At 34.4% G+C, this 24516-nt stretch overlaps 1 protein-coding gene across 2 annotated transcripts in view; it reads right to left on the bottom strand.

Moving 5' to 3' along the window:
- Positions 1–24516, bottom strand: part of LOC121371040 (RING finger protein 17-like) — a 76357-nt gene that overhangs the window by 10653 nt on the left and 41188 nt on the right. For both annotated transcript variants that reach the window (XM_041496658.1, XM_041496659.1), the window contains 12 exons: positions 22179–22822; positions 20941–21091; positions 17980–18195; positions 9806–9957; positions 8033–8187; positions 6307–6470; positions 5549–5671; positions 4038–4124; positions 2452–2604; positions 1986–2072; positions 828–1002; positions 127–262 (listed from right to left, as the gene is read on the bottom strand). In XM_041496658.1, coding sequence (XP_041352592.1) covers positions 127–262; positions 828–1002; positions 1986–2072; positions 2452–2604; positions 4038–4124; positions 5549–5671; positions 6307–6470; positions 8033–8187; positions 9806–9957; positions 17980–18195; positions 20941–21091; positions 22179–22822 — 2243 coding nt within the window. The remainder of the gene's footprint in view (positions 1–126; positions 263–827; positions 1003–1985; positions 2073–2451; positions 2605–4037; positions 4125–5548; positions 5672–6306; positions 6471–8032; positions 8188–9805; positions 9958–17979; positions 18196–20940; positions 21092–22178; positions 22823–24516) is intronic.

The following is a 24516-nucleotide window of genomic DNA, read 5'->3' as shown; positions in this document are numbered from 1 at the left end:
ACTAACTGAACTGCAGGTAGAAATGTTTCAAATATATAAAGCATATTGCCATGCATATCACTTTCCTACAGATGGTGAACATGAAATTTCCGATATTTCACAGTAATAAAAATTAAATTAGCGTACCTGTCTAATGACACATATTCGGCGTTTCCGTAATCCACATACAAAACAAAGGCACCCTGACTAGTTTCATCTGTATCAATCACTAAACCTCTGTACCAGCAGTTGTCACAGCTGAACTTCGTACAACACATCTGTCCTGTAACATCAACATTACACAAGTCATTTAAAACTGCTGCCAGAGGCGTTTTCAATTCCTGTGCAATACATTAGCAGTTTTATCACCGCCAATGCATTATCAATTCATTCAACAGAACGAAGAAAACATGGATTTTATGATTACATGTACTTAAGCTGATCTCTCACCTCATGTACTCCCGCCACCCCCTCATGTTCAATAGACTAGTCCGAAAAACCCAAAAGCCAATCAAATGACTAAAATCTACTGCAGAGTTCTGGAGAATCTGTTTGGGTCATGTGACTGCGACTTCTTCTTTTCCTGGAGCATCTTTGGCAAGAGAACGGAAATGGGGATGTCATGTTTGTTGGCCTTAACCCCAGATGTCACGTTAAGTATTAATGAAAATATCAGTACGACACAAATAACTAATAGCTAAAAACAGACTTAAAAAATGGAGGATTTTGTGCCACACTTTTTAAATATACAATAAAATTAATCAGTTCAGTATTTCATAAAACACAATTCCAACAAACTGGTAACTCCGAATTTTGTTTAGTTATCACATGGATGATGATACACTCACCTGGACCAGGTAAAGATGTGAATTTTTTGGCTGATGGAATAGCAAGTTGTAGATCCTGAGCCATTTGGAAGAGCTGGTCAAGACCATTGTTTATTTCATTAAAACTTGTGATGAGCTCGTCACTGAGCTTATCACAGAGAATAGCAGAGTCCTGTTTAACATGCTGCATATATATCTGAAAAATTAACAAAAACAAGTCAAAAATTAAATTAAATTATTAAATTTATAATTTATATTACAGCTTGTAACAGTATTTTGTTGCTTTTATCATTTCTCTATCAAATATCCAAGAAAGAAAAAATATTTTGAAATTAGATCTGAATTATTTTTTACAATAAAATATTTCATTTCTTTATGTGGTTTATTTGTGTACACTTGTGTATGAACGCTGTACTTTGTTTTACATATATCAAGAAATTTGCATTATCTGAATCCGGGCATGAGAGAAAAGAATGCTATTAGAAGAAGGCTGGGTGGGTAATGTGGAATGAGAAATAGGGGTAATGTGGAATGAGAAATTGCCCATGGGCCCAGCGACAGGGATCAATCCTACATGTAGCTTGATCATGTATCAAGTGAATGGTTTATCACAGGCCTATGTCTCGACCAAAGAAGTAGAAAAGAACTCTGTTTTAACAAGTCAGTGCTCGGAGACCTGTTTGGGGTGGTAGAAATATCTTAGGAAAATGTAGGAAAGCTCACGCCTGAAATTTACTTGTAAGCGTTGTTCTACAGCTGTTGACGAAAAAATTACACAGTTCCTTCGACAGTGTAAATGTTTGACACGTTATCTTCATTCATATTCATGAAATATAAGCTAAACACAAGTTGGATCAATCCTTGCAACGTAACTAAACAAGCAGTCAAAATGCACACAGCTAAAACTAGCGAAAATAGGGTCGCTTATTTCAATCATTTAAGAATTGACCACAATTAGTTTTTGGTTCAGGAACCGAAAAAACAATGTGCACACTTTTGTATCACCTCCACGCAGAGTTATACAGTGTGCACATTGGGTTTTTTGGTTCATACTTGAATGAACCAAAAGATAATTGCGGTCAGTTCTTAAATCAACAAGCTAACATTGCTACGGCTGGACCAATGGAATGGCTTTAAATTGTAATGAATATCATGTAAATTTAATTCTATTAATCTTACCACATGTGGGAGCTCAACATGTGTCACAGAGACTGGGAATGACACCCCTTCAGGAAGAAGGTTCACAGTTTTGAATGGATTCTTTTTCTGAAATAACAAACACTCTTGCACACTGACAACATAACAGATTAAGAAAAATTCTGCCATTTTTTACTCACTACCCCCACCACTCTTTCTCTACCCATTCTCTAAGAAATAACACTCGCCTCAAATAAGTAATAATCTTTTATTTCATTTTCACACCAGTCGAATAAAGAAGAAAAAAAAGAAAAGAAAAGAAAAACAAAAAACTAAAACAGCATTTGTAATAAGAACTAGATTTAATACTGCATGCTTAATGTCAGGAGTCATTACTAGACTAAGTATATAAAATTTATTATTTATAAAACCCAACCCCCTCTTAAACCCCCCCCCCACAACCCAGCCCCCCTACAAAAGAAATACTAAGTTTTAACTGAATACTTACCTCCAAAATGTCTGAAATTTTGTTACTTAAATCATGCAGCCCCTCCATTCCTTCACTTGTCACAGCTACACCATTCTGCACAAGCACCTGGCAAAAGTCTATTCCGTCAGATAGAAACACAATCACTTCAAGTTGGCCGTTTTCCTCAACTTTCTAAAAAAATAAATCAAATAAAAATCAAATAATAAAAAATAAAAATTCCCACATTTCTAATAATTCCGTAATATTATTATTTATTTGTTTCACCTTTAGTGACATAAAAATCCCACAATGCTAATATTTGGGTGAGAATTGCTTATTATTATTACTTTTGTTTTCTTTTTTTTTTACACTGTTACTAATTTACAAGCAAATTTCATGTCATGCCAGATAATGATTGACACATTACAGTAAAAACTAAAATCCAAAATTTGAAACAATCATCAACAGGGTATTTTTATTTAAACAGTCATCTTCTCTTGTGTTAAAAATAACTTATTTTATGAATATATAATCTGTTTACTAAAGGTATGAAAAAGAAAATTGAAACCCTAATCTCATGATAATACAAATCTCATTTATGTAAATCATTTTGTTTTGAATAATAATTAATATAAGACTATAAAGGAAACAGTTTTGAAAAAAGAAGAAGAGTCAAATGACAATATACGCATTCAACATACATGTATATCCCTTTGTTTTCCTACCGGCCTCAGTGGTGTCGTGGTTAGGCCATCGGTCTACAGGCTGGTAGGTACTGGGTTCAGATCCCAGTCGAGGCATGGGATTTTTAATCCAGATACTGACTCCAAACCCTGAGCGAGTGTCCGCAAGGCTCAATGGGTAGGTGTAAACCACTTGCACCGACCAGTGATGCATAACTGGTTCAACAAAGGCCATGGTTTGTGCTATCCTACCTGTGGGAAGCGCAAATAAAAGATCCCTTGCTGCTAATCGGAAAGAAGAGCCCATGAAGTGGCGACAGCGGGTTTCCTCTCAAAATCTGTGTGGTCCATAACCATATGTCTGACGCCATATAACCGTAAATGAAATGTGTTGAGTGTGTCATTAAATAAAACATTTCTTTCTGTTTTAACAAGACCCCTTAGGTTTAAGCAAACATGCAGTGAGGAATTTACAATAAAGTCTATAATCATTACTCTTCATAACAAGTAGGTTAATTTAAAAGCAAAGAGTGTCATTTTAAAAGTTAAATCGTTTTTTGTTTACTGATATCTGTGTACACCATCACAGAATCTGTTTCCGAGGCAATATATCATGACAAGCCTGGGTAAACTAACAAGTATTCTGAGAGTACTGCTAAAGCAAAGCAACTGCCCCCCCCCCCCCCCCCCCCCACAAAACACATTTTTAAGGGACATAACTGCGTCCAAAATGTGTAAATTCCCATAAAAGGTAAACTGGATCTGTAACTGTTCATGATAAAAGCTACACATAAAATGTCAGCTCAATATCCTGAAGGACTGTGGGAAAAAAACATCTGGAAAACTGTATGTGACAGACAGACAGACCAACCGATGAAGACACAACCTATAGTCCTCCCCCCAGGTTGGACCTGTGGGGGACACTACTAACAAGATTCTTACCATTATTTTCAATGTGATATTGTTATTCACAATAGTATTATGGATGTATTCCAAAACCACGGTCTGCCATTTCCCATCATCACTTGCCTACAATAACAAAAAAAGGAAGTTTTTCAAGCAAAGTGAAAATGTGCAATATCCCCAATTAATACAATAATGATGTTAATGATATTTATTTACAACTACATTCATATCTGCATGCATTTCAATGCCTTTTCATTTTGAGTACAATTACTTGTTAGCTAATTCAATTGTTTATTGGGGTTTTTCCCCCACATACATGTATTACAAGTTTAAGAATCATTTTGAGGTTATACACCAATTGCCTAGTGACAGGAAATAACATGAATTCTTTTTTAGTTAAAATTGGAAAATAATAACTTAAATAAACTTGGTTTTACGAACTTACGGTAATCATTTAAGATAAAAATTATACATTACAATGGTAATCATTGAACATAAGTTGGAAATTTTAGCCATTTCTGTATTGTACATAGAGTGAAACACCTCAAAACCTGACCCTCTCTAACCGCAATCCCATCAAAACTAACGTTTACCACGGTCCCTTTTTAAATATCAGTAGAGAACGTAACCTCTTTAAACCGGATACCCCTTAATACCACTTTTTACTGTGTCCGGGGTGTCCAGTTTAGAGAGGTTTCCCTGTACTTTTTTAAACAAAAGGACTTATTTCCTACAATCTATATTCAGCTGCTATACTAAGAGGCAGAATGTTAACAGTGCTGCCTCAACAACCAAAACCTACACACTGGGAATCAGCAGCTGTCTGTTACTAGACTTGTATGGTATACACAGACAAATCTGGAAAAGCATACAATATGAATATGTCAAAAAAGGAATCCAGACAAATATTGTTTCTTTCGTTTGAGGAACAAATTAGAAAGTAACTATTTTCTCCTTGGTCGAAGTCCATAAAGGTTGGTAATTTGCATAAGTGTTTGGTAGAGGGCGCTGTTAGTGCACTATTTATGGAGGTGGCAATGTGTTTTTTATCATCTTGGTTGTGGTGCATGTAATTTACATTGTTTTGAAAGTATATCTCACATTAAATTTGTGTTGTCTTTTTAAAGGTTGGTGAACCATGAGAATACGCAGGTGAAGGTGAAAAGCCACTGGAGGGGTAACGGCCCATTATAATTCGTTTGGAGGTTTACATTGCAAGAGTGTGTATTTTTAGACTTTTGAAGTATGTAATTTTTATTATGGAATAAACTGTGGTATCTCAATATGTACACCACGCAGTATGCCAATTACTTGTCGTTTTATGTACGGAGGGGGGTGAAGGAGAAGAATATAAAAAACCAATGTTCCTGTCATTTTAGTCAGCACTACATCAAAGAACATTTTGTTCTGTAATATGTCGCTATTCGTTATGCAAGTTTCAGAGATTGCTACACAATTTTTAAAACGGAAAACAGTAGTTACTGAACAGAATGTTTGTAGTATATAATAATTAGGACAATTCAGTAATAACACGGTGTACAACTCACAGATTTCAAGTTATAGAAGACACATTCAAGACACATTTGTGGGATTTCCAGGAAACTGTCAGTTGGAAGACGTAACTCAGCTGGATCTAAAATCTCACTGTTACCATAGTCCAGATACTGTATCTGAAGCAAACAGATAAACAACCGTTAGAAATAACAATGCAGCATACGAAAAGAATTGCTGGGGAAAAAAAGACCTTCACACATACTATTAAATAAAATGAATGAATGAATGAATGTTTAATGTCTGACAAAGTGATAATCCAATTATGGATAAATGATACAAGTATAAAATTCCATATTTATCATAAAACAATGTAAACAGCTGTGCAAAATCAAATTATGTATCGCTTAAACTTTTTAGCACAAATTCAAGGTGAAATCTACACGATTTCACCCCATTCAGTCTACCAAATATATTCTTTGTTGTTGGTTTAAGATAATTGCATTCCACCAAAATGTGGCACACAATTAGAATACTATAAAATTGGTAACATGATTATATTTACAGTATTACGGATAATTATACTAGTCTTTTTAAATTAGGTAGTATAAAACTTACTGTGCTTTAAAGAATGAATGCATGTTTAATCACACACAAGCATGAACAATTTTTCAGCTGTTGGGTGTCAAACAAAGATAAAAGATACATTTAAAATGTATGTTATACGAGACATAAAAATAATTAGGATAGCGTTTTTTTATTCTGATTATGACCTCAGAATCTTATTTTAGTTTCACACACTGTAGTAACTGACCTGCACTTTGTTGTCTATAATCTTGGTAACTCTGGCCCGGTACCACAAATTATCACTCTTGAAGAATGCAACACAGGCCTGATCAATCTGCCACTGCACATTTGGGCTCATTGATTTAGCATATTGCTTCTGAAGCTCGTCGATCAGATTTTGAAGTATGGATTCTGATGTAATGAAAGCAATATAAAATATATTGATGGAATCAAATAGAGGAACACATCAAATTGTCAATAAAATTTAATTTACTACTAGCTTTATCCAAAGTTATAATGTGAGATTGAATGTCAATAGTGTTGTATTGACTGTCAGAAATATTTCAATATATATATATTACGCAAAATGACTAAAGTGATTCAAGTCTTATTGTTGACACTCGTATACAGGCTTTTGGTCTTAAATATTGATAAAATATACATATGTTACAGTCAATCTGTGAAAGAAATCAGTCATTTCGAGAAGTGCCTCTGACCACCAGGCTATATGCGAAATGATTGAAAATTCCAGGCATTTCACGAAATGACTGAAAATCATGGCCAGGCATTACGCAAAATTTGGATAAGTTTTCGTCTGGCTCACACTTACTGTCACTGTCCGACAAAGGATGGACGGGGTTCGCAAGTCTTCACTGTTTTCTCTTTTTTAGACTTTGTGAATGAAAACTCAAAGGGAGTAGCACTGGCAGTCTGCTTCGACATCTTCGATTCTAACATTCATGAACGTCGCAAAAACATGCAGACAACTCTCCATTTCCAGTAGAATGTAAAAAAATAGCTCATTGGCCGATATAAACAGCCTGGCCAATGAGAGGTAGACACAATTACTACTTGGAATTGCCGAGAAATGGAAGGGAGCCCTATTTGGGAGAAACCTATTAAAAAATAAAATAGCTAAAGTGTGGCCGACAGCAGGTTTTCGCAGGATTCTTCCAGCACGCTCTTTGTATTTTTGCGTAATTTTACAAAGTTAGGCACAAATGTCACAATCCCGCGCCCTAGATACAACTCTGTATAGATATATATATAGAGGTTATTACCAAAGTGTTTTTTTGTTATCGTCAATATCATATATTAGGAACAAAAATTGTATTATGCGAGCCTCTGGCGAAACACACAAGAGTAATAATCTCTTTATCACATAGTCTCAAGCTTAATATGTGTTTTTGTAAACTGTTCACGCAACTTTAATTCCAGTCCGCCATTACTAGATATTCAAATGATGTAAGAATATGTGGTGCCGTGTCTTTTTTAAATTTGGATATCCTTAGATCAAAATAAACTAGTGCCTAAACGTTTTTGTTTTCTGAACACTGGACAGCTTTCAGTGTAAAATTGCTATTGAAATGTTTTTATTTGATGACTATGAATGCATACGTCAATTATGGAGTGTCACCCTAGTGCATTTTTTTTATGTCAATAAACCTAGTGCTGTGACCTCGATTAATTTCCATCTAATTTGCAAAGTTATCAAATTCTTAAACTAGTGATTTGAAAAATATCACATACTATATACATATATATAGTAAAACATTTTGTCAACTTGTGACACTATGGACTGAGGGTTTTGTTTGCAGTCACTATTTGCTGTTACTATTTGTGTCATCTCTCATTTCTTTCTCTCATTATAAATATATAAAAACAGTTTATAAATCAATGTACTCATTTGTGGTATCATTAAACAGAACAAACTTCCACTTTAACTTTCTATCAGTTGTACAATCTGCAACTACCTTCATCAACAAGCTGTGAATAAACAACACCACTGTAATCAACGTAGGTCGGTATCACGTTCACTGCTGACACCAGTGGTACTGGATGGGGCTTGTACGTCCTCACACTTGGCACTGTTGTAGCATCAGGCTGAACCTTTTTAGGTGTTTTTGGCCTGAAAGGGAGATATTATGAATGTAACACATCACATTCAACAAACTCAATATTCCTCTAAATAATAATACGTATCATGAATAACTTTAGTTTCAAAGAGAATGAAAAGAAAATCACCAAGACTGGAAAGTTTGTGAAAAATTATTCTGCTGTATCTAATTTAAAATATACTCTTCAAAATAATTTAATAATTATTTTTAAATTGCCAAAAATAAGAGAAACAATTTTTGTTTTTAGTTTACCATCATAGTAACTTTGCCTACAGTCAAAGGAGTTTTTTTTAACAACACCACTAGAGCACAATGATTTATTAATAATCGGCTATTGGATGTCAAACATTTGGTAATTTAACCTTGCCTACAGATGCACAGTAAATGCTAATGCAGCAGTTTCATTCACATGAGATTCATGAGTATCTCTCTTTGAAACAAAATGGTTTTTTAAAAAATAAATTGAGATTTTTTTTAGATGCATGTGCACGATTCAACTTCTAGCTTTAACTGTAAGAAAGAAAACAACACTTAGCTGAATTATTACGGACATGCTGTTACTGTGACAATGTATTCAGAGTTATTAATTACGTACATGGTCATTGTTTCTACACAATATACTGTAAAACGGGTATTATTCACCGCAGTAAATTTTCGCGATATCAAAAATGCAGGCAGCTCGCGGTTTTTGTTTGTTTGTTTTTTAAATTACTAACACGTACAAAACTATACTTTGGTACATAACATTAAATCGACACTAGAGTGGTCAACAAAGGTATACATAATAGTATCCCTTTCTGAGCGACTCCGCTAAGTGCTGTAGCCACATGTCCAGCGGTGACCACACTGTGTGTACAATTAATGAAATTAATCCAGGATGTGGTTCAATCAACTCTCCACTTGTACTAGTAATCTTGTTTTAATGTTTAAACACCGGTTGTTAAAAACGTCTCAACTCTTTTGTTTTTGTCACTTGTCGATGACGTTTTTCCGGAAGTTTACAAAACCATTTGTGTCCCTTATTTTGATTGGCCAATTAAAAATGGCTATTATACTAATTTCTAAATGTTTATTCACAGCTTAACAATACCAGTAAGAATGTCTGTTCCAAAAATCAACTATATTTATCATTCTTCACAAAAACAGCATTATGGCAGGTTCAATTTTGCAGTGGTTGAAAAAAGCGCAGGCAAACCTGAAACTGTTGGTTTACCTGACCCTTCAACGTGTTTAACAATCAAAGAAGTTCAATCGACACAGGCCGCCAATGATGCCGTTGGTAAATTAAACACTTCTACAAATCATAAACAAAAACATGGTGAATATAGACTGTATGATGCAGAACAGCTTGCCAAAATTTCTAAACTGTTTGTTGTTTTTTTTGTACTTTTTTTGTTCTAATGGATTTTATTATTTATGTAAGTGTAATTTTCGCGGCTAAATTAAAAACATGAAAAACGCGAAAATTACACATTCGCAAATAATACCCGTTTTACAGTATGCAGTTCCTTAGTTCCAATTGCATTGATAAATTTTAACCAAGTTAAAATCTTCATTCTAGTGGTGTAGTTTTAAGAACAGTTCTCCATGAATTCCAATGCCCCAATCAAACGCACCTAATAACATTACCTTTTCCACGGAATGGCCAATCCACTATCCTTCATGTTCTGGATGAGACTGTAAACTTTCTTCCTGGCTGGCTCCAGGGCCGTCTCTATGACGTCCTCCTCAATGAGAATATCAACTGGGAGTTTTGGAATATCTCCATCTATCACATCAGCCTGGTAACATTAGATTATAAATCAAAGTACATTTAGACAGATCACTTTGTGACACATTTATAGGTTAAAGTTAAAACTTTGTTTTGTTTTAACAACACCACTAGAGCACATTGACTTATTAATCAATGGATATTAAACAAGTGGTAATTCTGTCATACATGTAGTGTTAGAGAAAACCCACTGTATTTTTCCAATTAGTAGCGAAGGATCTTTTATATGCATTTTCCCTGCATAGACAACACATTTATAGGAGTCAAATGAGTGACATTTCACAAAAGTTTTATAACTGAGAAATCTTTTTAACATACATGTGTATGTCTCCCATAAAAAATAGTTTACAGCAACTTTTACAAATGCATTTAGAACAAATAGAAAAAATCTGAAACATTCATGAAACAAAATATATCTAATTAGTATTTATTTATATTAACCCGTTTCCTGCCGTTGACGTGTATACACGTCAAGCGTCATCTCAATGACGTCACTTTGCATTGTTTTCATTTAAAAATCATTTTCTAAATTAATGGTTGACATTTTGGTCAAAAACAGAGTAAGAAAATGTCAATAAATAGTCTTAGAATGACATATCCAAATATTTGCTAAATTGCTGTTGTACATCTTATGTTTTTTTGAAAACAAAAATGACCCGTCAAATGGCGCGTGCTATTGTTTGTTATTGTTTCTTGGTTTTTTTGGTAGCGGTTTCTTTTATCTCTACAAAGTTGTCATAATATACTATTATATATGAACTACATTATGACAGTTGCATTAAAATAGAACAAGTATCACTTTTAATGCCTAAAAAAAGGTACAAACACAATCAAATAATTGTAATCCGACGGCATAAACAGTCATCGAAAAGTGCCATTTCCCTATTTCTATTTATAAACAACAGGTCATTGACAGGACATTTCCCGCCATACAATTTGACAGCAGTAGTACACATTGCTTGCATGTGCTGCTAACTGTTTTCATTAATAATTACAACATGGTTACTTATACTAAAGCAGACGATATTCTAACTAGCTATGTTTGCTTGAACAGTTACGTCGACTATATGATCGAATACGCACATGTGCTTGGTGTTCGTCGTTGTTTTGTTGTGTGTTGTTTTTCTGCCAGTTTTTCCTTTTCAACATTCACATTGGTATTAATCACTACTGAGTGGATATATATTTGTTCTCATTTTTAAAAAATAATTACAAACGATAGGTTACGAATATTTGCTGAAATAGTCTGGAGAATACCGTGACCTACATTATTTTCAATAACCAATCACAAAACATTCTCGTTGCGTGTCACACATAATTATGTGGCGACACCGGTTTTTTGTTTTTATTATTGAAATAGATTAAAGCATGTACTATACTGTACCAGTTGCGGATCCAAGGATTGTGTGTGTGTGTGTGTGTGTGTGGGGTGGGTGGGGCGCCGTGCATGGCTTTTTATGAATAAGCGTATATAAGCAGTGAATGTTTTGTAATAATGTTGTATGGTGGATGACAATTTAAAAAAAAATCAAGCATGTGTGCTGGGATTTTAGGTAGGGGAGCCTGGAGAGCGAAGTTTATAGGGGATTTTCTGTAATGCTCCACCGGAATATGTATTGAATTTGCTTTTGTTTTTTTAATCTGCTCGAGCAGGGACCGAAAAAAGGGGGGGGGGGGGGGGGGGGAGAGGGGGTCGACCCATTCCCTGTACACACATCTGCAAATGTTATAAAGATAAATTAATCATCATGAGGTAAACTGTAGTTGTGTTGCAGTGTTGGATCTATTGTATTTTGATAAATTTATTAGTACCAAAATCTAAAATTCGGGTGAATACGACAGAGACATTCGGGCAAATTGAGCTGGCCTGAAACCTTTTCATCATGTACTAGTATTTCCAACATTTCTCCCACAATACTAGTTGTAATTAAATCCATGTAAAATTGTGTAGTGCTTCGTTTGAAACCCTATATTATATATAGCTGGTTGGCAGTAATGCTAAAACTAATAAATGTTGTTTTTTAGTTGGTGGTATTTTTTTTTAATTTGGGCACAAATTAGCCTGCCCTTCTCCCTCTCCCACCTATACAAAACAAAACGGGATCCCGTACGCTTATGTTTAGTGCATCAGGCCTGTACGGTACCAATTGGTGTGGATGCGTCAGGGGTATACACACCCTCACCGCGAGGTCCAATTTCTTTTTCATGCAACAGTTATCGTCCGTTTTTTAGAACATCGACACGGTCCTTTTTCGTTACGCAACACCCCCAAAAAAATCGTGCGGTAACTATATGGACCTATATAAAATGTGAAAATTACAGTAGGATAATGGTTTGCAATAGATTCAGAGTAAGCAATCACGTGTTTTATTTTTAAAATACGGTGATAACTAATTTTTTTTAAATAACAATTAAAAAGAAAAAAATCCCATGTACTTTAGCAGGGCGGACACTGTTGTGTAGGCAACGACCCGAAACATTGTTTTTGTCTCAAAAATCGTAAAACAAATTATTTAATGCAAATAAAATGTTGTATTCAGGATGTAATAATCACAAATCATAAAACGATCCTATATTGTTGATAAAAATATCAAAGAAAAATCGCAAAAACTTCAAAGTGTAGTTGACCTATATTATCGACACTTGACCCAGATACAATACTTCGCCAATCTAATTAAAATTAGCTCCACTATTACATGTGGATCTAACACCAGCTTGTTGGAGCTCATGTCCACCAATCAAAACCTTACTTGCAGAATCCTGCCAGTGATTTAAAAATAATTTGAAAACATTCCGAATTATCCTGAGGGTATACATGTTTCGTGTGAATTACGAATGCCTTAAAACATGTTTTATTTTATAAAATAAATAATTTGTAATGTAAAACTGAAGACTGATTTAGTTTTTTTTTTATATAAATAAATAAATAATTTTTAATGTAAAATTAAAGACTGATAACCCACCCCGTACGTATTGGTATGGTTTGCTGTACTGCGGCCACTAAAATACTCGCCCGATATTTTTAGAATTTGTATGCTCCCAAATAACGTTATAAAAGGCGAAGTGTCAATATTTAAATTATTATTTACAGACGAAATGTTACCTGGACATTGGGGACTACGCAGTGTTGTTAGTTTTAAATCACTGGCAGGATTCTGCAAGTAAGGTTTTGATTGGTGGACATGAGCTCCAACTGGCTGGTGTTAGATCCACATGTAATAGTGGAGCTAATTTTAATTAGATTGAATACTTCGCAGGACCAGTGATTTCTTCTTCTTTCACTCCGTCAATAAACATGTCAGAAGAAGTTGCACAAATATAAATTCATGATTCTGATAATAATGTTTTCAACATTAACTTGAGTGACATCTCAAGTAACCTATTGCGGTAGGGAGCACATTTTCTACTTCCGCTCGGACTACTGTGCGTTACGCATAAACGTTTCACGTTTTTGACGTCTCAATTTTAAAAAAATCAGTTCCAACTACATTTTGTGCCACACATAAACACATTCTGACCTCCCTCTACAAGGGCCTAAGCGACAGGGCCCAAAATGAAAAAAAAAAAAATGAAGCGGCATAGGCCTAAGCGTACGGGCTCTCATTTTTGTTGGGGATGCAGGAACGAACTGGATAACAACAATTATTCATATTAGCTTTACTGCCAAACAGCAGGGTCTCAGCTAACGGGTAGAGGCAATGGTGTGTGTGTGTGTGTGTTTTATTTTTTATTTAACGACACCACTAGAGCACACTGATTTATTAATCATCGGCTATTGGATGTCAAACATTTGGTAATTTTGACACACTAGTAGTATTAGAGAGAAAACCCCCTACATTTTTCCATTAGTAGCAAGGCATCTTTTACATACACCATCCCAAAGACAGATTAGTACATACCACAGCCTTTGATATACCAGACATGGAGCACTGGCTGGAACAAGAAATAACCCAGTGAGCCCGCCGATGGGAATCAATCCCAAACCAACTGCGCTTTACCACTGGGCTGCATCCCGCCCCTGGTGTGGGAGGAATGCATTGGGGTGGGGGGTGGGAGGTGGAGGTGTAAAATAATAGAAAAATAGTTTATTGATACTGATGTTGTAAGTATGTAACCTCCCTGAAATGACCGCAAAATGGTGTCTTGCACCTTCCATGCTCATTGGTTCATTCTTTAAATCCTAGTTACAGCCCTGAACAGCTATATAGGGTTGCAAATGAATCACTACATATTTTTACATGGATTACAACTAATATTGTGTCAGAGTAAAATGATGGAAATACATGGTGAAAAGGTTTTAGGCCAACTCATTTGCCCGAAATGCTATACCTGGATAGTATTCAAATAATATATAAAGGCAAATAGATGACCAGTGTATATAACTTGTGAATGTCCCCTAGGTGGGGATGGAGTTCACAATAGTTATATAGAAATTGCATATCCGTGATCCATTTCCTTGTGAATTTGGTCGTTCTACCCCTCTCCTAAGGGTGGGGCACAAATAGGGGAAAATTAAGCCAATTGTCATGTCCAGGAATACCATACCAATATAAATTTTGCAAATTTCGTTAATGTCGTATCCACTGCCCTGCCCCCCCCCCCCCCCCAGGTAGGAGACAAATTCATTAAACCATCTATCATATACACAAATGCATTTAAACTATTATGTTTTTAGAAATACTAGTTGCTCTCACCCATGGAAAACCCAAAACCATGAATTTGGTCATTTTAATCCCCCTAGGAAAATGGGTGCTCTGCACTCCATGTGTTTGGTAGTTGTGGTGAGCAATTTACTCAGGTGACTGTTTAGATCTATTTTGTATCATGCATAAGTGTTTAACACTGGATACACATTATGTATACGGTACATATTAAATTTTAATTAGGGCTCACATGTTGATGTTTGTTTCTTTGGCTTTAAAACATTTTTTAGATGAATGGACATTTTTCTTCTTTTTTTACAATTGTGACCGTGTGAAGCACTATTGCAAGTATCTTGTGTCACAATAAATTACTGAAATGCATAAAATCCTTTTTACTATTTCTATTATTCTAAGCCCCCCCCCCCTCCCCCAAAATAGGTGTGTTTCCAATTGCATCCCGCCCCAAAATTAGGGTAGGTAGGTAGGGTTTTTTGTTTGGTTTTTTCCCCTTCCCTTTCTTCCTTAATGTGTGGGTACTTATATAACATTATCTATAAATAATATATATGGATTTGTGGCATAAACAGATGTTTAAAATGTTGTTTTTGTCTGTGTTTATGTAGAGTTTGGAAGAGTCCTTGTAAATGTAGGTGCAAAAGATAGCAGACAAATTATATCATCATACCCCTGATTTATTTTCTTTTTACAAATCTTAACATATGGAGCTAATACCGGTATATATCTTGAAATAATTTTAAATCTGAATGACAAAACAATACAAGTGCCCAAACTGAAACGTCGCCAGCGTTGGCAATTATTGACGCCATGCCTATAGACGTTAAATAGACTGCCTCCCGAGTTATTCCACGAGACTATCAAGGTTTGTTTTTGTTTTTGTTTTTTTGTTTTTTTAAAATTGAATACTATCATAATAATAATAATATTAATAATAATAATTATTATTATTATTTATCATCATTATCATTATTGTCGTCGTCGTCGTAGTAGTCGTAGTAGTAGTAGTAGTAGTAGTATTGGTATGCACTGTTAGTGTATTTCCTTAAATTAATGGGACATTTGTATTAACTTCGTTGTTCTTAATTTAAATACTTTATGCAAACATTTGAGATGCATTAATAATAAGACCTGTTGATTTAAGTGAAGACGAGAATTAAGCTGAATTGATACGATTATATTTAATCGAAATAACCTGTACCAAGGCTATGTTCGTACATTCGGTTACTTCCGTGACCGACCAAGCTGTTCGGTGGTAGCTAATCAGGGGAAGGAACTCTATTACAAAAGCTTTTCCATAATTTCTCGATATTTTTCGGAAGGGAATTACACGTGCAAAATGTATCGTATAATAGTACGTAAACAATGTGCAAAGAAGGAAATACTCTTGTTTGGTGATGTTGTCAATCTAATTAAAATTAGCTCCACTATTACATGTGGATCTAACACCAGCCTGTTGCAGCTCATGACCACCAATCTAAACCTTACTTGCAGAATCCTGCCAGTGATTTAAAAATAATTTGAAAACATTCCGAATTATCCTGAGGGTATACGATATGTTTCGTGTGAATTACGAATGCCTTAAAACATCTTTTTATTTTTATAAAAATAAATAATTTGTAATGTAAAACAGGAAGTGAAGACATATATTTTTTTTTTTTTTTTTTTATGAAATAAATAAATACTTTTTAATGTATAAATTTTGAAGACTGTAAACCCACCCCGTACGTTTGGTATGGTTCGCTGTACTGCGGCCAAACTGAAATAGCTGTCACCCGATATTTTCTAAAGAGTAGTTTGTTAATGCTCACAAATAACGTTATAAAAGGCGAAGTGTGAGTTTTGGTCAATATTTAAATAATAAAAATTACAGACGAAATGTTACCTGGACATTGGGGACTACGCAGTGTTAACTTACTATAAAGTATAGTAAGATAGCTGCTGCTTAAAGTTTGTACATGTAATGCAGTGCTGAAATTTCAAAAGATTTTAAACCCCATAACCACCTAGTAATGTTGGCAATTATGTTGATCTGGAGTTTTCAAGTACCCTCAAATTATTGATTACTGGTGTCCTTTTCTATTTTGATCAAGCAGTATTATTAACCCAAAAGACTTACATGCACACAGCAAATAGTAGTTTTTAATTAAAGTTTCATAATTATTAATGAACCATGGTATATTGATAGTTTGCAGGTGGTTGCCATGGTAACATAAATTTCGATCTGGGCAAAATGGTAACGTATAATTTTGAACTGGATACCACGGTAACAGAATTAATAAGCTTCATATATCTTTTCTACAGGCATAGTACAATTATGTCACTATAATAGTTAATGTTGGAAATTTATGTTCATAATTTACAAAAAATGCGTTGATAGCCGAATGCGCATCTGACCCTATTTTTCAGAAAAAACGTGGCTGTCGACTTAATTTTTTGTTTACATCAAGCAGTATGGTTAATAAATCACAGCATAGACTTAAATTAAAAGAAAAATATTAGTTTTTAATTAAAGTTTTCATAATTATTAATGAAAATATGATATATTGAAATTTGCAGCTGTTGCCATGGTAACATAAATAATATGACTGACTATAAAATGTTAGCGTTACGTAGGTGGATATTCTTAGTATATATGTGTGCAATTTCATGCTGAAATGTCAACTGATTTTAATAATACTACTAAAAATGTATAATAGTTAATGTTGGACATTATCTTCATAATTTACAAAAAAGCGTTGATGACAGTATGTGCATTGCACCCTATTATTCTGAAAAAAAATGGCAGTCTACTTATTTTTTTCTTTAAATCAATCACTATGCTTAATAAATCACAGCATACACTTAAATTAAAATTTTATTCATGTTTTCTTAATTATTAATGAAAAAATTGTATATTGAAATTTGCAGCTGTTGCCATGGTAACATAAATAAAATAACCATCTACAAAATGCTATCATTACGTAGGTGGATCATTATGGCATATATGGGTGTAATTTCATGTTAAAATGTAAATGGATTTTAATAAAATTACTAGAAATGTAGAACAGGTGAAAATTCTTTAAATTTAGCAAAAAGAATGCAGCAGGATAAGGGTTAATATCAAGATGGTTGGAAATCCAGACAAATCAACACAAAAGAATTTATGCATTTTATTCCGACTAAATTACTAAATTATTTTACATACTCAGAAAATGCATTTCAAGTTATTTTATTTCTACTTAATTTGGCCGTCATTATTTTGGGCGTGATTATTTTGGGTATACATATTTTTGGCATGACATTTATGGCCTAACTTTGGTGAAATCAAAAACCCTGTAAAAAGTCCTCTTTTTTTGGTAAAATTGTATGTATGTTTATTAAGTCAGTGATACCTTCTGCTTGATGTAGAGTGTTTTGTCTTTGATGATGTCCTGCATGTGTTCACAGGCTGTCTGAGACCACTTTGTCGGGTCCCCGGACCCAGCAGAGATCACGTCGGCTAGACAACAACACAGAGCTTTACATGGCATGTTGCGCTCATGGTTGCCAAGAGCACGTAACTCTGAACCGGGGACTGTTTCCACAAACCCATAGTCAACATAGTACACCTATAATAAATTAAAAAGAAACATTCGAAATCTGTGACTGTTTTCAGAAATCCATGATCAATGAAGTACACCAATAATATAAAACATATTCTGAATATGTGACACCAGAAATCCATGATCAATGAAGTACACCTATAATATAATATAAAACATATTCTGAATATGCGACTCCAGAAATAAACAATCTATGAAGTACACCTATAATTTAAAACATATTCTCAATCTATGACTGTTTTCAGAAATCCATAATAGCTGATGTACACATACAATGTAAAACATAAAAGTAGACTTAATGTTAAAAAATCACAAAACACACTGCACATGTTTTGCAGCAAGGGGTGGTTACAAAGCAAAAATGCTTTAATATTGCAACTAATAATGAAACTGACCATCTTGCCACATCTTGAAATAAAATTTCTCATGTTGTTTTGGCACTGTTAGTGACAATATAAAATATATAAACAATGTTGTATGATGCAGGCATCGGAATAGGCATAGACTTGTAATACGACATTTCACAAACACATGGATACTTTTTTTTATTCATTCATACCATTGTTCTCATTGCACTGATACTTTAATGACATTGTGTAATTTATATTTAAACAGTACTTTATTGATCAAATCAAAATTTAGGTGGTAGTATTTATGTTAAAAACATTTTGTGGAGTGTTATCCTCGACTTTCTTGACATGTGGTAACCTCCAGGTAACCTTAACGACTGTTCTGACTTAATTCAGTCCCAAAATAGTTTTATGTAATAGAGATTTTTACATGTGCTTGTGTCTCATACTGATTTTACGAAACAAGTGTCAGGATTTTTTAGCAAGAAATCTGTATTATCCATATTTTTTTTTTAAATTAATAACAAGAATCGCTTCTAAATGTTTCAAACGTAACTAGAAGGAGAAAACATTTTGGTAAGCGATTACAATATTTCACATGCTCTGAGCTAAGACTGGCTTCCCAAAATTACGTCATCCGTTGGTCGCATGAAATCGTTATGGCATGTGTGTCATATTGGTTAAATTCCCATGCATTTCTTGAACTACGTCGATAACAAATATAACTAGATAGGAAAGCAACTGTTTAAACCCTATGCTTCATATTGCAAGTGTAAATACTTAGAAAAGTTATAAGACAAACACATTTATCAGGGCTCACCCTGGATCAAAAATACCTGTAGCCAAAATATTAGCCAAATGGAATTTTTATTAGCCATATTGAAAATGCTTTAGCCAAATTTGTTTTACGTAGTACTGTATAGAGTATTTATATATGAATATGAAAATGTATCTTTTTTCAGTTAATTGTGTACAAACTGGAATAAATAGGAATAACAAAACCTCAATGGGGTAGGGCAGTTAATATATTACTTCGATTTTTCAGCGGGGGTGGGGTTGGTTATGCAATATCTTCAGAGTTTGAAGCCAGTATCCATACACCCACCCCCACTTCTAAGGCCTATGACATTAAATTAACAAACATACAGAAATATGGGGGTGGGTGGATGTTTATGGAGGGTGTTGTTTTTTCTTTCTTCCTTTTTTCCCAAATAAAAATTTGAGAGCTTTTTTTATAGAGCTCATTATTTCTTTAAATAGCAATCTTTTTGTTAGTTTGAATTGCTTTTTTTTTTTAAGTGACCCATCAATTCCCCACTGTAAACAATTTCATAATTTGTGCCATGTTGTTACTGTTGATTTCAGCGTCGTGTTAAATGCTTGTTGTGATTTATGCTTACAAAATACCTTGGCTAAGAATGCCGACTTCACAGTATACTCCATTTAATTCATTTATAAAATTTTATTCAGTGTACATTTAACTGCAATTTGTACTATTTAAATACTGCATGTTCATTTCCGGCGATCGCGATCTGCATGCATGCTCTCAACCACGGGTACGAAATTAACAAAGACAAAGGAATAAACAAAAACTGCAGTTACACATGTAGGCATTCATTGATGCGAACAACAATTTTTTCTACAAATTTACATCAAGATTTACTTTTGCGTAATCGTATTGTTTAATGTCCGCAACGATGTCTCTTGACACGCGAGTGTCGGCCGACTCTGAAGCGTGACGTACATTCGCACCGAGAGCTGTCCTCGGTTCAGCCAACAAACATTCTTCCCAACGTTCACGAACTATTTGATTGGTGTTCGTTGTGTCCATTTGGTTTAACGTGAAGTGCACAAACCAGTCTAGCGAATGTTTTGTTTTCGGTCGGTCTGGCTGAACTCAGCCTCTTGAGACGGCCTACATGTCTTTCGGCCCTGAACTGGCATGTGTATTCAAATTGACACGCATTGTCAGTCTGTTTTTATTACTTTGGTTCAAAGATTTTACAAAGTAAAAATAACAAGTTACAGATCTTCCAGACATTGCTGTCATACATGTTGAATGCATGCCGTTAAAATTAATAACCGTGATTATTAAAATAAGCAAACATTATAAGGCCTACGCTGTATTCTGCATGACATCGTTTCTCGTTACCGATAGCGAGATGGTTATTACTCTAATTGAATATTTGGTAGTATTATTATGTTTGAGGTGTCGGATAGATTATGTAACCATCTGTTCATATCAAAAGACAGAAAATGGCTTAGCCAAAATTTTAGCCACTTGCAAATTTTATTAGCCATTTTTTGTACAAATTAGCCAATGGCTAATTTGGCTATCGACAGCGTGAGCCCTGATTTATAAGATGATCATACAATTTTGTTTATTAAAACAATGATTTACCTTGTACAAGTCTTCTTTCACAACATCAAGGATTTTCGATCTGTACCATCGATTGTCTTTAGCATATTTTACTACACAAAAGTCATTCTTTTTCCACTGTATTAATGGAGGCTCTGAATTCATGAACTGTAACTGTAACTTTCCCATCATCCTGAAATAAAAACAGAAATAAAGTAATGACATATCATGGTGACATACATTTTCAATACGACAAGCGAAACATTAAAATATTACAAAACAATACTTCACCTTTCTCATGTCACATTAGTTTATTTTGAAAACAGCAATAATCTACAAAAGCCAAATTGCTTTCCAAAAAGCCACAAACCACTAAAACATAAAGATGATGCCATATTCTAACAAACGTCACATGTTTTCAATCTTTTCACTGGCTGCCTATTTTTGTCTGTAGTATGATGTTGTAGGGCCTACACTCCGATCAATAAAGTACATCAAATCCTACTTTTGGTAATAAATCATAAAATGTTTGGAACTTGTCTGTCAGTGTTTTTGCTTTGGCGCCTGACTGTACATGAATGTATGTCACGCAGTTTGCAGTGACCAGTCAAGCTATGACAACTATTGGCCATATTCATTTCAGTAATGCAGAAAATACAAATTATAAATTTCATTTTATCACATATTTAATTAAAACAATAGTTTTGCTTAAATTTTCTTACCAAGTAGTAGTGTTTTATATGAAATTATTACGATTTGAACAGTGTATAATTCAGAATCTATCCTATTTAACACAGAACATGAAAAACATTGCTGGATCTACTGATAATGTTAACTTTGCTCATCTTTATCAAATTTCTCCCTTTTCTCCTGGGGAGAAATCACTTCTACTTTTCAATTCTGGATTAGGGCCAGAGTTTAATTAGAATCAAACTATATGTAACATCTACTTACATTCAATTAGTTACAGTATTAATAAAATAAGAAATGTAGACATAATTAACTGCTCTTCAAGTATTTACCAAGTTGAAATAAGTTAACGACAGTAACCACACTCCTGACATGCTCCTCAACATTAACAAAAACATGGATCCTTTAACCAAAGCATTGAATCATCTTGTATAATACACACACATACCAACAGCAGCACACAGAGACAAAAGTGAAATTAAAAATAAATTAAATTAAATTAACAAAAAACAAACAAAACAAAAGAAAAACTCCAAAGGATTATATGCCTCTTGTTGTTAATTATTATAGTGAACATGATAATGCCATACTCATTGAGATCTTCATTGCCACTGTGAGATATCTGGACACTGAAGTCTGCAGGGGAGCTGAACTGTGTAACAACAATTTCTATATGAATATCTGAAGATTTCTTTTTCTTTGTTCCTTTATCATCAACATTTGGTTTTGGTTCATTAGTGTCCCGCTTTAAGATTTCCTTTTCTTTTTGCTTTTCTGAATGGTAAGATTTTGTTTCCTTCTTCGGCAAACTGTCCACTATCACTACAGGGTCCTTGCCTTCAGTCTGTGCAGACTGATCACTGTCCACACTACACTGGTTTTCATTTTCACTATCAGAGATTCTTGTGGGACTTGATTGGACCACTTGTCTTGGAGGGGAATGCAATTCTGTGTGGCCAGATGATGTCAACAGTTGGTCATTACAAATGTCACCGTCTGTTGTCAGGTCATTCGTGGGTGGAGTCCCTGGCATGTTCTCTGCTCCCATGGTGACAGGCCTTGATGAATCAGACACGGCACAGTCCACAGTATCGCCAGGAATGTCCACACTGTCAGTCTCAGGATCAACACTTGACCTGTCGGCAACACTCTTGGGATGCAGCTTACTTGGTGAAACACTGATTGGCTGGATGGAAAAAAATGATTTACTGGTTTCTGAATCAGCTTTCATCACCTGCAAAAAAAAAAAAAATAATAATAAAAAAATATTTGGTGTCCAATATAGGTTGGGTTTTTTTTGGCCATTTGATTAAAGAGAGAAAACTACATAGGCTACTCCTATCGATAAAGAAGCACAGATCTTTTATATGTCATTCTTTCCCAAAGGTATGTCTGAACGTATTATGGCCGTTGATGTAAAAGTTGATTACATTGGTTGAGACCAGAAAAACATGAGTCCATTGAGGGTTTACAGCCCATGACAATTCAGAAGTGTGCACAGCACCGAGCTACATCTAATTCATTAGTACATGATCACATTACAATAACAAACAGCAGACACAAAATATCACAATTTATCCTATGACTAACCCATGATATCCATGTCATAAACCCATTTGATAACTTAGTTTATTACCCCAGCAGGCACTCATAACAGGGAAAACAAAAATCATAATTTCTCACTGAGAAATTATCATGCATTGGTTTAATGTACATTACTATTGGACGATTTGACGTCAACAAACCAATCACCTTGTCGGTACTAAATATGACGTCATCACGATTTGGCAAAGCACACACAATAACGTCATGTAGTTTAAAGTCTTTGCGTTTACGTCTTTCTGGTTTCAGTGGTAAACTTGTAATAAAATGGTAGTTTAATGCAATTATCTGTGAACTGGGAATAAAATACAAAGTTAAAGCAATACCCAGAACAGTAAAGTCGTTTACATCGTTTCTATATACATGGATATATAGCCGAAAATAAAGGCTTTATCGAAAATAAAGGCTTTAAAAAAACCCACCCAAATAGCTGGGGTAATAAACAGAATAACAAACTCGGTACTAGTTATAATCAAATTTATGTCCCTCGTGAAATAATTTTCACTAGTCACTCACTAATGCTCGTGACAAGTAAAAATTATTTCACTCGGGACATAAATTTGATAACTGGTAACTCGTTTATTATCCTCTATGTATTAACCCAGTTAATAATGGTATGCAAATTTAAAGGTATATGCAAATTTGCAAGGTCTCTAGTTAGTCAATGGGTCATTTGTTTACAAATCAGCAAGACCTGTATACCTGAATGTAACGTTTTCATACGATTTAATTTAAAATGTGTGACGTCAAACTAATTTGTGCTAATTGTGATGATGTCATATTACCGATGGAGGTGACTTCAGTACCATAATTTACTAAATATCGAATGAAAATGTTATTTTAGAAGTGTTATAGGACAAATACAATTCGCTTCTCGTGTTTTTTAATATGGAAAACATCAACCTCGTCTAGTTATTCAGTATTTGACTCAGTAGATATTTTCCATATTAAAAAACATGAGTGACAAATCCTCTATATATACCATGCAACCAATCTAACGGAAATTACTACACAAAGGACATTTAAAGTTTGTTTTGTTCAATGACCCCACTTGAGCACACTAATTCATTAATCACTGGCTACTGAATGTGAAAAAATTGGTAATTTTTAAAACGTAATCTTAAGAGGAAATCTACAACATTTTTATATATCTTTTATATGCATTTTTCCCAGACTGGACAGGACATACCACAGCCTTTGATATACTGATCATGGGATACTGGTTGGGTTTAACGTGAAGTGCATAAACCAGTCTAGCAGAAGTTAGTGACGAGCAGTTGACTGAACTTATCCCATATGTTGATAAATACTCTTACTAACAAACAA

This window comes from Gigantopelta aegis, chromosome 4 (assembly GCF_016097555.1).
Source record: "Gigantopelta aegis isolate Gae_Host chromosome 4, Gae_host_genome, whole genome shotgun sequence".
Classification (NCBI taxonomy): domain Eukaryota; kingdom Metazoa; phylum Mollusca; class Gastropoda; order Neomphalida; family Peltospiridae; genus Gigantopelta; species Gigantopelta aegis.
The sequence above is the reverse complement of the archived record's forward strand: the minus strand, read 5'-3'. Positions and strand labels throughout refer to the sequence as shown.